This window comes from Lissotriton helveticus, chromosome 1_1 (assembly GCF_964261635.1).
Source record: "Lissotriton helveticus chromosome 1_1, aLisHel1.1, whole genome shotgun sequence".
Classification (NCBI taxonomy): Eukaryota; Metazoa; Chordata; class Amphibia; order Caudata; family Salamandridae; genus Lissotriton; species Lissotriton helveticus.
The window spans coordinates 1,937,717,379-1,937,733,175 of record NC_136057.1 but is presented as its reverse complement, the minus strand read 5'-3'; the positions used below and the strand labels follow the sequence as shown (position 1 = coordinate 1,937,733,175).

The following is a 15,797-nucleotide window of genomic DNA, read 5'->3' as shown; positions in this document are numbered from 1 at the left end:
TGTATTCATTACCAGTGTTTGACTTGTTAAGCGACACACATATGGTAAATTATAATTCATTTCTGATCCAAAGCAGTCACGGACCACCTATTTCATTATTGCATTGCACCCAGGTCCGTTGGCGATTATTGGGTTTCCCCATTATTTTTTAATGCTTATCTCTGTCTATGCCATCGTCTTCAGCTTTCACTTAGGGCTGATATCCCCTCTTAGTGGGCTGTTTTTTGGCCTGATTCTCTAAAGCCTCCACCGTCATGCTTTGAGATTGAGCAGGGGAATCTATGTGCAATTGATTTGCCCTCGGAGGCGGTAGACCTTCTCTGGAAAGCACTGCCCCTCCACCAAATCTGTATATTATGCTTAGTAGTTGTTTATTTTTGGTACACCAAGGAACCAGTGGATCCGTCCACAGCGTGTACATCTGATGTGTTGTGGTTTGCACTTTCTTTAACCCAGCAAGGCTTTACTTTGGACACCTTTAAAGGTTATTTATGTTAGCTTTGCCAGAGCAGCCATCCTTATTCAAAGCACCTCTTGCATTTCTTAAAAGGGGTGTCTTACAAGATCCCTCCTTCACTTTTTGTTATGCCTCCAAAGGACAGGATTCAGGTGCTCAACTGTCTTGACAGGTCCCATTTTCTTTTTTTTTTTTTTTTTTTTTTTTTTTGAAACCTTTATTGACAATGAAAGCTCACAAATACTGGCCTACAACCCCACGGGCTGGCCAGAAACAGAATGGTCAAATAACCAGCATACAAAAAGAAGATCTGCACAGGATATAACATCAGGAGCGCTGGTGAAACAAGAAAAACCATCGAGCGTTCAGCAAGAGCAGGATAATAAAGGTTAAGTTTTCTAGCACGGGGAGGGGACCAAAAGAATAACGGGCCGTATACGAGAATACAAGGGAGGGACCGCGGCAAGCCGCCATTTTATAAACACAACGTAAGAAAATGAAGCCATATAATCAAATCGAGCAAAGGACAAAAACAGAATCAGACCATCAAATAGCGACCGTGGCAACAATCAATCGCGCACACTCACCTCCGCCCCCACCCGAACAAAGAAGACGTGGTCAAAAAGCCCCATCACAAAGACTATGTAATACGCACCCCAACGGAAAAAGGGCACCTCCATAAAGGAGGAAGGGAAAGAGGGAAAAAAGACAACAGAAGGAACACCCGCCAGACCATGCATCCTCAGGGGGAAAAACAGGACAATAAAACCGGCATGCGATGTAACAGCAACATAATACCAGAATAGGCAGCAAACCACAATCAGCCACACACCGGAAGAAGGACAGAATACCCCCGGGGGAGATGCAAGGCGACAGAGTCCCGAAAAAGTGAATACACAAGAGCCATAGAACAAAAAGGGAAAATAAGGGGGGGAAAAAGACCCCCCGACACAAACAGACCCCCCCCACCCACCCCTAAGCCCACCCTGCACCCCTGCAGAAGGCTACGGCCTACCCCCCCGCAGCGTGCCTGTCGCCCTAAGTTGAACCCGAAATTTAGTGGAGCAAGAAAAGTTGGAATTAAAAGACAAAGAAAGGGGGGGGGGGGAAAGGGAGGGAAGGAAGAAGGGAATAAAGACATACAAACATACACACGGGGGAGGGCCAAAGACAGGAGTAAATGCACCCATCCACCCGCCCGGGTTAAGGGTCCAAGTCCTCGGGAAGCCAAAGAGTATCAGGCCAAAGTCCAGGAGCACCAACCAGTTACACAGAACCATATCAGGACACAGAGATCATCCAAACCGTTCATGAACCACCGCATAGAGGAGCCAGTTTTCATCAGCCCTGACCCTTTTTATCCAAAGCAGTAAGGGTCCGATCCAACGAGGACCCTGCCAGAAAGAACAGAAGGCAGGCGGCAGGAAAGTCCAACGGCAGTCCAAAAAAGTCACAGGAAGAAAAGCATGGAAGATCCAGGAAAGTCACAGAATGTAGCAAACGATGCAGGCACAGTTCCAAGGATATATCCATAAAAGCCGACCCATCCGGGCCGGTACAGGAGACGTCATCGGGCAGTGGTGATTGAGAGGGACCAGGAGAATCATGAAAGTCCGGCAAAACAAAATCCGGCTCCCGGGCCAAGGGCAGAGGAGGCAGCACAGGAGGAGAAGGCGCCATCAGGTTGCGCGCCTCCGGGGTGGCAGCCGGGGCCGAGTCCGCCAGGAGAGTACCAGCCACACCCCGCGATATCAATGCCTCATCCGGTCGCGGGGGCCCGGGAGGCCCGTAGGGAGAAACCGTCTCGAGAGCCAGGAGTGGCGCGGCCACCGATAGCCGCCAGGATAGCAGGACGGACAAGATCCCCTTAAGTGCAGGAAAACATTCACAGTATCCGACACCCGGGCCTTGTGGCGGGCCCCCAGTGCTCGTCTGGGCCCGGCCCAAACAAACGGGGCTGGTCGCCATCTTGAGAGCCCGAACAGGCCGCGCGGCCAACAACCTCCGCCGGGGCGGCATTAAAGTAGATGAAGTCCCACCGACAGGCAGAAGAACACCCCGGACAGGAAGGGGGGCCACCAGAAGAAGGGGAGTCGCCGGCCCCCCAATTCGCCAGTCCCGTTCTCCGAGTCCGGGCGGCAAAGAACAAAATGGCCGGACCGGAGAACAAAGGGGGAAGAAGCCGAACACACGAGGAACCCCAATAATGAAGGGCAGCGTCACCATCCAAGGCAGCTGCCACACAGGAGCCTCTCAGCCAGGAACCTCCGGCTCACACGAACAGCGGCCCTCCAATCACCTCCAGCGTGCCCCGAAGGGCAAGCCCGCAGGCTGCATCCGGCCCAGGAGCCGGGACGAAGAACCAGGCCAGTCCGCTCTCGAGTCCCGGGAACGAACGGGGACACCGCACCGGACCCACAGCCGCCAGGACAACCGGAACAAGTGGTAAGTGCCTGCAGTGCGTCGTAGTAGTGCCACACAGCAAGGAGGGCTTCCCGGGGCAGGATAAATGCAGGATAAATGTGAAAAACACAGGCAGGCGAACGGAGCCGAGCTAAAGCGCGGCCATCTCGGTCGCGAGCTAGGCTCCTCCCCCCGACAGGTCCCATTTTCGAGCCTATGTACAGGTGATCCTAAGTTTAACTATTCTTCTAACTGTCGTCCCCTTAATCAGCATGTTAGCGAACCTGCAGGCCTGTCTATGCCCACTCTTTTCTCCTTTCTTCCAAGACAAAACTGGTCCTTCAGGTGAGGGCTTCCTTCCTTTCAAGGGTGTTTTCTCTGCTCCGTGTATGCCAATCTGTTACACTTTGCCATTGTTGTATCCACACCCACTTCCTGCAAAGGAGGAAAAGAAAAAGAGATTGCAGAGAGTGCTGTGTTTGTTGTATATGTTGCTATGGATACACATGCTCTGCATACTTCTGCCATTTAGTGGTGGGTTCGGATGTTTGCAAGTTGTTTTTCTTCAAGAAAGTCTTTAGTCACAAGATTATATGGTGACTCCTTCTTAGGCTGGCAATGTCCATAGTCTCCAACTCTTATTGAGACTGTTTTTTTCGCAATCTGGTTTGCACATTCATGATCGTAGCTCCAGGATCGAGGTGCCTCTCAGCGCTTTCTTCTGCTGTTCCCGGTCTTCTTGTCCACACCGATTGCAGATTAAGGCATTATTCCATTGCATTCTCCTCACTTATATTTCTGCGACACTGACTACCACCATAAAACTATGCCTCTGGGCCTCAGGCCTAGCTCGGGGTCCCAATCCCCTTGAGCGCTCACTTGATGACTTCCAATTGGAGAGTGCTCAATTGGTGATGAAACCGAGCGAACTACACCCCAGACACCTTTGGCGAAGAAACCCTCAAGGTCGACAAAGCCGGAACCTTGAGCATCAACCTTGAGTTGATCAACATCAACAGTCGCCCAAGTCTGTCTTCTCTTCCAAATCTGGCGCAGAGGAGGGAGAGCAACACCTCATCCACAGGGCTACTGGACCACACACACCGACGAAACCTCTGGCCGCGAGTATGACAGAAACACACCTTAAGCCCATCAAGGGACCTTGATGAGAGGCAGCTCACCACCCCGAGGGGTTCGAGCCACCAGCCCCTCCAAACTGAGCCACTCCTTCGGACACTGCACTTTCAGGCATCCTTTGGCCTCGAGAGAAAGTCATGTAGCTAGTAATACTCACATCCACATACTGTCAGTTATCAGCCAAGACAAAAATATTGGCCACCCTGGCACTGAAGCCCAAGCCAGCACCAAATGTGCCAACCAGTCTCAAACTGTCGCCGACATCCAGAGCTCACTCTGAACCGAAACACTCGGACCCCATAACACCAACTGTGCTGATCCGCTAGGGGCAAATAGGTGATTCAGTGCCTAAGCATTCAACCCTGAAAACGTCCAGAGACTCCAACCGCCTCAGCGCACAAGTCATCGGTGCCAAGAACTGCTGGATACGAAAGTCCAGAGGATTCTGTACAACCGATTCTGTAATGCTTACAAGCAGAGTTGGATGCTATACAACAGACTTTGCATCCACCCACAAACTGGCAAAATTACAACAAAGCCACCACCACGACGGGTAGAGACTTTGCCATGCAAGAGAAAGACAACCTTTTTTTTTAAACACTCTATTTAGTTTTACACTAACAAAGAAAATATAAGTAACATTGTACACAGCAATTAATAAGGCAGTGGTGTTGCTGTCACATTCCACGGATTCCCCTGATAATCAATCCATATACATTACATTGAGTAGTTATGCCTTATGGTTATACTACTTCGCTACTTGCTCAACAATGCTGTACACACTAGGTGCCCCTATCCTTGTTTAATTTTTTTACAAGTGTCTGTCTACCCCAGGAATTAAATTGTATGTGTTTCTCACTCCTCACAATTTCCCACATCCCACAGCAAAAATGGTGTGGAGGCTGCTTGAGGGGGGGAGGAGGGGTTTGGTAGGGTGACAACGGTACGTAAGTCTTTAGGGAGGGGGCTTAACCATTTTTTAAGAAGGTTGATATGGTATAGTTGTGTGCATCGGGTGTGAGTTGGATGTGATATGAGGTTTAACCATACCTTGTCCACAATTTTGTGAGGGCCCTGCCATTCTGATTTCACCTTTGTCAGGGCAGAAGACATAAGGATCAAGACCCATTCCCCTACTTTTAGATGTCTCCACTTCTTTCCCTTATCGTAGAAAATCTGTTGCTTTCTTTGGGCTTGCTCTAGATTGGCATCTGCAAATTCTCTGAGCTTATGGAGTCTGGTACACAGGCTTCGGGTGTAGTCAAGAAAAGATTTTGTTTCCTCTTCTTTCTCTTACTCCCACACCTCTTTTGTTATCTCTAGTAGGCTACGGGGTTCTCAGCCATAAAGAAATTTGAAAGAGAAACATCCTAAGCTCGTTTGGGTTTGGCTTCTGATGACATATAAGGCCAGGGAAAGGAGCATTTCTCATTACTTGCATTCAACACATAATAGTGTTTTCAAGGTTAGATTGAGGGTAGCGTTGTAACGCTCACACAGGCCATCTGTTTGTGGGTGGTAAACTGATGTTTTGATGTGGGATATGTCTAAGGACTTGCAAATCTGTGCCATTAATTTTTAAACAAAGGGTGCCTTGGTCTGTGAGGATTTCATAGGGGAAACCAACTCAGGAGAACAGCTGTAGTAGTTTGTTACTGATGTTTAGAGTAGTGGGGGCATGCAAAGGGAAGGCCTCGGGATACCGTGTGGCGCAATCCACAATGACTAAGGCATAGAGATTGCCCTTGGATCGGGGCAGGGGCCCAATGAGATCCATTCCCACCCTCTCGAATGGTTGACCTACAACTGGAAGCGGTTGTAAGGGAACAGCTGGGGGCCTTTAGGGGTTATTTTGGGCACACCTCACACTCATGACAAAACTTAGTGACGTGTGAGAAGATAACAGGCCAATAGAAGTTCTGCAACAACATCTAGGTGGTTTTGTGAGCCCCTCTGTGTCCTGCCAATAGATGTGAGTGTGCATAAAATAAGACCTTTTCTCGAAAGGCCTCGGGTACCACTAGTTGTGGGGGATCTCAGGGGTTCCCAACCCTGTGAAGGAGTTCATATTTTGATCAGAAAAAAAGGGTGTTTGGGTTTTGGCGTGTTTTTGGTCTATCGGGCATACCCCCCCCCCCCCCCGCTGCCTGATGGGTAGGATCGTGTTGTTGGCTGAACCTAAAGCTTTTGTCTGATAGCCAGGGGGCTTGGGTGAGCAGGGACGGACGAACCAGGCCTTGGGGGTTCATGGGTTGTATGTACTTTGTCCCTCAATAGTGTCAGAAAGGCTGGGTTATCCTGTCCTAGAATCATTTGTACAGGGAGAGAGGGCAATACCCCTAGTTTGGCTTGTAGGACCTGCTCATCGGGTAGAGAAATAGGGAGTTGGACCAGAGGGTAAACACGAACGTCCCCATGAACACATCTGATGGGCACCGTGTCTGTGATCGGGATGTTGGCGGACCTACCAGAGACTGAAGTATAACAGACTGGCGACAGCCTGAATCCAATAAAGCTGTTATGGGTGTGCCCTCCACAGGCACACTTACATAGAAGCTGGGTCCCATTTCTTCGGTATAGAGGAATGAACGGGGTATACAGCCTATGTCCATAGGCTCGTCCTGTGTTCTTATGCGGGGGCAAGTCCTGGCAATATGGCCTTATTCGCCACACTCAAAACACTGAGGACCCTTGGCGGAAACCGGCTCGGGTGATAGGGGCGGGCTTCATAGGTTCTGAGATTGGTCTTGGGGGTTTATTCTCAGTTTTCACTGAAAGTCCTGATGGGCGTGTGGTTTTCTCTGAATCCCAAGAAAGGAAACGAGGTTTGGCCCTATAAAAGGAATGGCCATTTCCACAGCCTGTTCGACAGTTAGGTGTGTGTGCTGTTTAAGCCATTGTTGGATAGGGAAGGGTAGTGCTTCCACAAACTGTTCCAAGTAAATCAAGGACATAATCTCTTCTTTGGTGCTGGTTTGGGGTTTCAACTATTTATCAGCTGCAGACTTCAGCTTGAATAATAGGGTCTTCGGGTTATCCATGGGTGTTCTCCACTCTTTCCTAAACCACACCCTGTAAGCTTCTGCATCAAGTCCTAAATGGTCCAGTATGATACTCCTTATCTCATTATACGGAGTGTCCCCATTAGCATTGGCTAACTGATAGGCAGCCTGTGCTTCACCCGTGAGAAGGGGGGCCAAAAAAAAGGCCATTTTGCTTCGGGCCACCCTGACGCTCTGGCTCCCCTCTCGAAGTTTAATAGGAATGCATCGGGGTCTTCGCCAGGCTGGTATTTCTGTAGGGACACATTGGGGCCCGTTCCAGCACGGGTTTGCAAGAGTGGATAACTAACCGGTTGTCCGCAACCTTTTGCATGTTTTCCGCCTGATTCCTAATGGAATCCTTAAACATCTCTATGTCAGCCTGGGCAGAGGACATTTGATTCTCTACAGCCCACTCCAGCTTCTCCTGACCACTTATCAACTGCTGCATCAGGTTCTCCATGGCGGTAGTCTTTAGTGAAGGCATAACCAGATCCCACTTCTGACACCACGTGTAGCGCAGTGGAGAAGCAAGGGCGGTCACTGAAGTGAATAGACACAGGCTTTATTCAAATTAACAAATGAAGTCAGAATGGTTTGTCCATTCAAAACATAATGTTCGACAAAAGGAAAGGGTTCTCTCTGTGTTACGTAGGGATAGGCACTGTCTTCTTCCTCTCTTCCGTCAGAGATGGGGGGGGGGGGTTCGGTGCTTTAGCCCGTTCCCTTCATCTTGGGCTTGTTAGGCAAGGGACTCAGTAGGCGGTCAGCGGGTTTCCAATAAATGAAAGAAAAAAAGAAACACCCCGTAAGGATTGGGTTCCTTAAATACAATATTGTGCTAAAGGAACAGGGAGTGAGAGGAGATGCCACCTAATTCCGCCACTAGTGCTCTCTAAGTGCCTGACATGCAGCGCTTAAGACTAGAGGTGCCGCGTACAGCGTGTAAGCATATGGTAGGGCGCAAGCGGGGCAGGAATACAGCTCCCTCCGCCAGCCCGATCTTTGTTTACCAACCTTCCTCGTACCTTGTGGAGCCATGCCCCTCAAGGGACGTGGCTGGTCTCCTCGCGATACCGGAGAGGGTCCAACTACCGTCTTGGGTCATCCACACGGCCGGTGTCCTGGTGCTCTTGCACCGACGTCGTCTATACTCTGCGCTTGCTTCCGGTAGGTTCCTGGAGTCCGGGGCCCACAAAGAAGGTCTGGACGCTCTCCTGTTGTCCCCACGGTCGGGCTCCTTCAAGCGAACGCCAGCTTAATTGCTTTGTTTTCCGCTTTGGACGGGACCAGGTCATCTGACTGAGTCACGTGATCTGGAAAAGCCTCACCAAGCGCGTTTTCCGTAAAGGAACAGTACCTGTTCTTCAGCGCCACGTTCTGCAGACAGAGGAGAGAGAGAAAGGTAAGGGGGAAAAGGTCTCTGTTGTATTATCCGAGGATAGGGGGGAAGAGGGTAGTAGTTTGTCACATGGCTGTTCTGATCTCTTTTACTGTGATTTCCTCATCCAAAAGGAGGAGGTCATCCCTGTCTATATTTGGGTTGTGCTGTTTAGTTAATTGCCTTGTTGGTCCGAGAACAGGTCCTCGCAAAATCAGAAGGGGCCTCATAATAAGTGGAAACCATTTCCGGATATCTGAGTTGCAGGTGTAGTTTGTGTTTCGTGCATCCTGATTTTATCTATGTGATTTCGTGCATACGGGTCTCGTGAAGTTTTAAAAATAGTAATTGGTCTTCTTTGTCCCCCTTCTCATAATATTGCTGCCGAACGTACAATAATGTTTTTGCTCCTTCCTTCCTTTATAATTGCTCCAGTTCTCCTCTCACTCTACGCATGTCTTGTTGCGTACGAAATTAGGTGTTTTGCTTTTACAGGGTTTCCAACCTGGGTATCTCATCCTCCAATTCTCTTCTCTTGCATTTCTAGCCTTTCGAAAGTAGTTTTAAAGGCTGTTTCAACTTTTCTGACTCCAGTCAGGCAACTGGGGTAAATTGAAGTGGTGAGGAATCTGCCGGTAGATAGATTATCCACTAGAAAGATCTTTATCGAAGTTAACTTGTTTGATACCAAGAAAGTGAGTTACTCTGCTCTACTGTCTGTCACTGACTGTCAAATTGCATGCACATGATTGGCATGTATTATCAAGTTTTAGAAGAAGCACCCTATTATCTCATGTTCCCGGGGTACAATATAATAATTGTAAAAAAAGAATACTATAGCTTATTGCCAGCTTCTTAAAAGATCCCTGTTTGCTGTGTCTGTACAAATGTCTAACTGCTCTCCCCAATTTGTTCCCAGGTCCAGGAGTTGCATGAAGAAGAAGCCCAGTGGGTGAATTATGATGAGGATGAGCTTAGTGTGAAGATGCAGTTAGCCGATGGTATCTTCGAGGCCTTACTACGGGACACGCTCAAAGTGCTGCAAAAGATTCAGGAGAAGCACATACAGATGCTGCTGGTGTGACGTGCCTGTGTTCCAAAGTCTCTTGGATAATCGTGCAATCATTACTCATGCACACACTCCCCTGCAAGCCTTAGCTCAACATCTCCTTCTGGGTTCAATGAGCAGCACAGCAGGCAGAGTATGTCTCGACCCCTTTCAGAAGCCTGGGGGTGTCCTTAAAAGAAAGTGCATGTAGCACTTGCAATAGTGACAGTTGACTGATGAAAGCAGTTGATAGTTTTCTCATTTAGAAATATCTCTGCAAATCTTGCCACATCTTTCATGAGTGTAACTAAAATATTTACCTGCAAAGAACAATCACAAGGCCGTGGACACTTGTCTTGGAAGGAATGTCCACCCCTAGTACCAGGGTTTGTCCGGTAATTGTTGACCTGTTAGTGATCAAGTGTGCCTGAGATTGTGTGGCAGTGTTGATTGTGGAGCAGTGTGCTGTTGGAATTGATCACAGTGTGTTATGTTTACTTTTATAATATAATAATTTATTAAAAATAGAGTAATTGTCAAAGGTAAGTGGAGTTGCCACTGGCCCACTCTCAGGTGTAGGAGAAGAACTACAAAGCTCCCATCTGGGACTGGAATGGAGTTTGGAGCCTCCGCCTCTTGCAAAGGAGGTGATATATTAGAGCTTTTTTAGACTGCAAGGTCACACAAAGGGGCCAGGAAAGACCACCAAGCTTTTCTGTTTGTGCAAAAACTTTTCAGGACCATTATGGAGAATTTCTTTGGCACACCTTGGACAATGAGTGGAGAATTGCTTTGGCACACCTTGGACGATGAGTAAGGAGAGACCATTGGCCCAAGCTTAAGGGCCTTAATGTGAAGCAGAAAGAGGGTCACAGGGCCGTGGGGCTATCCCTCAACTGCAAAATAGCATGGGTGCTGTAGTTCAGGAGCATTATAGAGGGACTGGTCCGAGAGTAGGAGGTGAGATGACTATGTGGTCTGAAGGCTGGAAGTATGATGGGACTGTTCCGTGACAGGATGAGAGACTAGTACTTATCCAGCATAGGCAGAGTGATGATGAGGCCCATACTTGGGTGCAAGATATGAGGCTCAGAGGTGCCAGGTGCCATTTAATGGAGGAGGAGACAGACCATCTCCTACTAACTGAAGAAACCTCAGTGTTTGTTTGAGAAATAAAAAGCTAGAACATCAACTTAGCACTTTGGGAGTCTGAAGAAGGGATTGAGAGCTACTTGAAATAAGAAAGCAGACATTGTTTGAATATCATAAAGAGTAATTGTGAACCCACACTGTAGTTTGTGAGAAAATTCTTTAGGGTCAATACTGTAGTATTAGCCTGGGATAAAAAGGTGAAACAATGAGGGCTTACCTGAATTGGGTTAACATTGCAGTCACACCCAATAACGTGAAAATGAAGGAGTTGGAGTTCCTTATTGATGGACCGAGACATCATCACAAGCTCATGGTAGTGATAAAAGAAAAGATTGTAGAATCATACTTCAAGGCAAGAGTGATTAAATCTCCAGGCTAGTACAAATGACTGTAGGTTATCTCTTGGGTAAGCACAGTGTGTCTGATCTCCAAACAGGCATGCTGGGATTGAAGGGCTCCTGTAAGGGACAACAAGAAATGTCAGTCCACCCGTGTTAGAGACATTGCCGTACTTCACTGGAGATTGAAGGACAGCTCTCATTGCCACCGTGTGACATGGGTAGTGGATTGAATGCAATCTTGGTTTGCTGGAAGGGCATTGTAGGGCCACTTTACACTCACTGTATTTAGGTGAAAGCAGTACTCTGTAGGGTAGGAGGCAAAGCTTCAAAATGACTCTGACAGAGGAAATAAAGACATCAAGGCCAACCTTCACTTATGATAGAACTCCTGAACTTTACATATGTTTAGTAAAATGAAGTGTCCTTAGCTTTCTGCAATACTTGAATACCATGTCTTCCATGCAAGTCTTTTGAGTTTCACATCATCTAAGACCTTCCAGTGAGAGATAGCTCTTATTGTGGGGTCACTGCATGACATTTGAGATCTTCCGATTAGAGGCCCTACTATTTGTTTAGAATTTCACCAGACCAGAGTTTCACAGTAATCAAAACTTTACCATGAGAGATGCTTCCAGTTGAATATACATTTCTTTCAGGAGTCTCACCTAGGTTTGTTGCATTTCTGACCTACTAGTGGCACACATTTCTTGGGATGTTATAGCATCAGAGATCTTTCAACAAGATTCCCTTTCAATTATGGTTTCCATGGAGAAATCTTTTTGGCTGTGGAAGGAGTTAACTCTTATAGACTGGAATCACAGTATGTGCGAACATTCAACAAGTCATGTTCCTGTCCAGAGGGTGTAACTTCTCATTGTCAGCCTTCTTAAAGCTTCCAGTAAGAAGTGCTTCAGCTATGGAATGTGATGTCTTGGAGTGTCAGTGCTTCTAAGACCATCCAGCAACAGATGTTCTGAGTCAAGGCAACAGTTTTCTTTCTCAGATTGTCAGATCAGGTGAGAACTTGCAGTGACAGGAGTCACCTCTAGAAGAGGTTGTCACAGTATCCAGCACCTTCCAGTGGATAGTGTGCCTGTGTTTGAAGAGAGTTGTTTCAGATATAGGGTCTTCAATCTTGAACTCAAAGAATGCAAACCTATTTGTACCTGTAAACCATCATGGTCCTACACCAACGTGCCCTCACAAGAGCTTTTTATAAACTTGGTTTTTCTGGGGAGACGGAGTTTCAAGGTTGGGTACTGCACAGCCCATTCATGGCACCACCTGCTGCTAGGTCCAATCTGCAGTCTTGACATAACAGGCTTTGCAGACACCTTTGTAATTATGAGATGTAAAATTGCTTGGTTTTTCTCTGCCTCCCTTGTAAATATATCCTGTTGACTGTAAGATAAAACAGAGCTGTAAATAAATATTGATTTATAAATTGTAGCTGTCTGTGTGTCGTACTTGTTTGTACTTTAGGAACATAGTTAAACAATTTGATTCTTCATCATAGGCTTGCAGCACCTTAGCTTGGTAGTTTCCACCTGGGCCAAGATTTAGATTCTGGCCGAGCTCTGAACTGTGTCCATTTTAGGTAGTAGAAAATAAAAATTAAAAAAACAGTATCCTATTGTTAATAGATTCTTTAAGGGCATTGCTCTTTTATTTCGTCCATCTCTTTTCATAATCACAAGTGGGACTTCAATCTTGTTCTCACATATCTTATGTGTGCTCCCTTCAAGCCTCTTCATAACTGTCCTCTAAGGCTCCTTACTCTAAAAACTGCCTTCCTTGTGGGCATCACCTCTGCTCGCACGGTGAGGGAGCTTCAGGCACAGTCTTCTAAGCCCCCTTTCTTCTCTGTGCATCAGACATAGTGGTGCTTAAAACGAGGCGTTTGTTTCTTACTAAAGTGGGTACACCATTTCATGTAGGACAATCTATCACTTTGCCTACCTTTTTCCTACCTCCGTACCCTTCCAAGTAGGAGGAGAAACTCCACCGTCTGGCCCCTAAATCTGCGCTGTCATTCTATCTTTACCGCATCAAAGAGTTCTAGGTGGATTATTAACTCTTTATTGTATATGTTGGTGCCAAGAAAGGCCGGGCTGTTCAAAAACATACCATCTCTCGATGGGTTGTCCTGTGCATAAGGATCTGCTACGCTTTAGCGAAGAAGGATCCTCCAGTGGAGTTGCTTGCTCATTCCACTAGGGCTACGGAAGCAACCACTGCATTGGCACGTGGAGTCCCACTCCTTGATATCTGCCAGGCACCAACGTGGCCATCTCTGCACACGATTACCAGACACTGCTGCCTGGACAGCCAAGTCCAGAGGGACAGCTATTTTTCCCGTTCAGTCCTCAAGGACTTTCTAGTCTGAACTTGGTTTGCAGACCCTCCTCCGGGGATGGTATTGCTGGGGTATCTATTCTAAGGTAAGGAATCTACAACTAACAGTCTCTTTCAGATGAACAAGTTACTTACCGTCTACAACAATGTATCTGTAAGAGACATATGTTAGTTGTAGATTCCTAATAATAAAAAACAGATAGTTGGGACCAGAGGGAATTTTAAAGACCAAGCTCCAAAAAGTTCCCTAGAGACTTATAACAACAAATTATATCAGAGGGTCTAGCAAACTAAAGTGTACGCACAGTGTGATCTAAAAAGGAACCAAAGTAACCTAAACGTGTATGTATCTAAACGGGGTCCTCTCAAAGTGGTCAAGAAAGGATGCCCATCAGACACCACACGGAACCGCCCTTCATCATTTGGGGTTCTATCAAGACCACCACTGGGAGAGCCATTAAACTTTCATGGCAGAGGGTCGAGATGTAAATAAAGGACTCCTCTGCCAATCAGATAGGTCTTACTGTGGTCTTGCTACTCAGTCTTGAGGATCTTTATACAGATGACACAAAGTGGGGGGACTGATGTTTGCAGTGCACAAAAAGTGTAAAAATAAACAAAAGTGATGATAAAATTGGATGGGGGGGGTACTAATAATTTTTATTAAGGTGCTACCCACTCGTCCAATGTTAAAAAGTAGTCAATGACAGTTACTATAATTGGAACTGCCTGGATGTTTCATGAGGTCAACATGTTTCAGCAATTAATGACCAATTTGTCATTGCTTTCATCAGGACCAAATATATTGATAGCTACTGCAAATTAGTGATAATGAAAAAAAGTGCTCAAAATCAAAAGAAGATACAGAAATCACCTGACATTGCTAGGTGTTCATATCGTTTCCATCACTCTTTTCAAGTAGTACAGCATGCACACACTTGTAAGAGGTATGGACCTCACCCCACCTGGCCACGGCTCAGGAAAAGGGGAAGCACCGCTCTATCCGTCGGTACTCCTGGAATCAGCGTCCGAGCCGATCGGGGAGTTGTAGATTCCTTACCGCCCCACCCATCCAACGCACGCTCCCTTATAAAACACAAATTGACATTCGCTGTTTTCTTGGCAGCATCTGAACCTGACTGGGTTTTCGCCACTGAAACCTGGACTAACGATGCATCTGGCCCCGACTTATTGGATGCCATTCCGACAAACTACTCAATTTTGAGGGTAGATAGGGCTGAGCGGCCAGGCGGAGGTCTCTCCATTGCTTTCAAATTGCATTTTAAATGCTTGATGGAATCTGAATATGCTCTCCATTTCAAACTTATTCTGTCAGTTACCTGTTCTTTTGGTAGGCGTACTGATCTATAGACATCCAGGACCCAGACCCCCTTTCTTATTGAGCTTAAACTCAAAAATTGCCTGACCATCATGGGTGATTTCAATTTCCTCCTCAAAGAGTCAGATAACCAAGATTCACGCTCCCTCATAGAAGGTCTCTCTAATCAAGCAATGTCGCAACTGGTATACGCACCCACTCACAGGGCGGGCTTCACATTGGATGGCATTTTTACTAATGATATTTGGCTGGCCTTTCAAGCAGTCTCCCCCAGTAGCTCATCCGACCACACTGTGGTAGACTTTTTGTTTCTTGTCCGCGTCCTTAGTCAGAAGCAGTCAACCCCCCTCACTCCTTGATTAGGTCAAAAAGCTGGAAGGGATTATCGACCGAAGCACAGTCCAGAACACTAAACTGCATACCCTGTGAAATTCTTGCCAACACAGATAGGGGGCAGAAACCTTTGCTGAGTGGCTGGAGTGGTCAGCCAACAAATTGGACCCCCTCAGGGTAGTCACGCAAAAATTACTTTCTCCATCAGCCCCCCTGGTACAATGACAGGCTCAGAACGCTCAAAACTATTCAGTGTAGTGCAGCAGATCTCCACCCCCAAAGGTCCCGGAAGAAACAGAGGGTTTTAAACTTTAAAGCACTCAATTACCAAATTTTTTTTATTCTAAGATCACAGACATCCATGAAGGGCTTGAAATAACCCCTAATTCATCCACGCAGTTAATCCCTACTAGAGGGCCTCAACGGACATATCAAGTGATGTCAAGGCAAACAGACCAAGAGACCAACGCACAATCTGTCTTTCCCACTAGCTCCTCTAAGATGGTGGAACACTGTCTTCATAATACTAAATCAGGGTCACCTCGGGAGGCCTGCAGGTCGGCAGTCCTTCACTTGGCGGCCAGCACTATAGCCCATCCTCTTTCTAATTTAATGAATAAAGTGATCATCTCCGGATCTTATCCCCGGAGTTGGATGGAGGCAATAATTATGCCCCTCCTAAAGAAATTTAACCTGGATAGCACAGACTGTAAAAATCATCGTCCGATCTCTCTAGTTCCCTGTCCAGCAAATATTCTTGAGAAGAACCTTAATATCCATCTGATGAAAATTGTAGAACGGCAACACTAG

General features: G+C 46.9%; 1 protein-coding gene across 1 annotated transcript in view; it reads left to right on the top strand.

The window, feature by feature from the left end:
* The window catches only part of CEP350 (centrosomal protein 350), a 1,478,431-nt gene extending 1,466,022 nt beyond the window's left edge, over positions 1-12,409 (top strand). The window contains exon 38 of the mRNA XM_078643560.1: positions 9,339-12,409. Coding sequence (XP_078499686.1) covers positions 9,339-9,503 — 165 coding nt within the window. The 3' untranslated portion in view covers positions 9,504-12,409. The remainder of the gene's footprint in view (positions 1-9,338) is intronic.
* Positions 12,410-15,797: the final 3,388 nt, after the last annotated feature.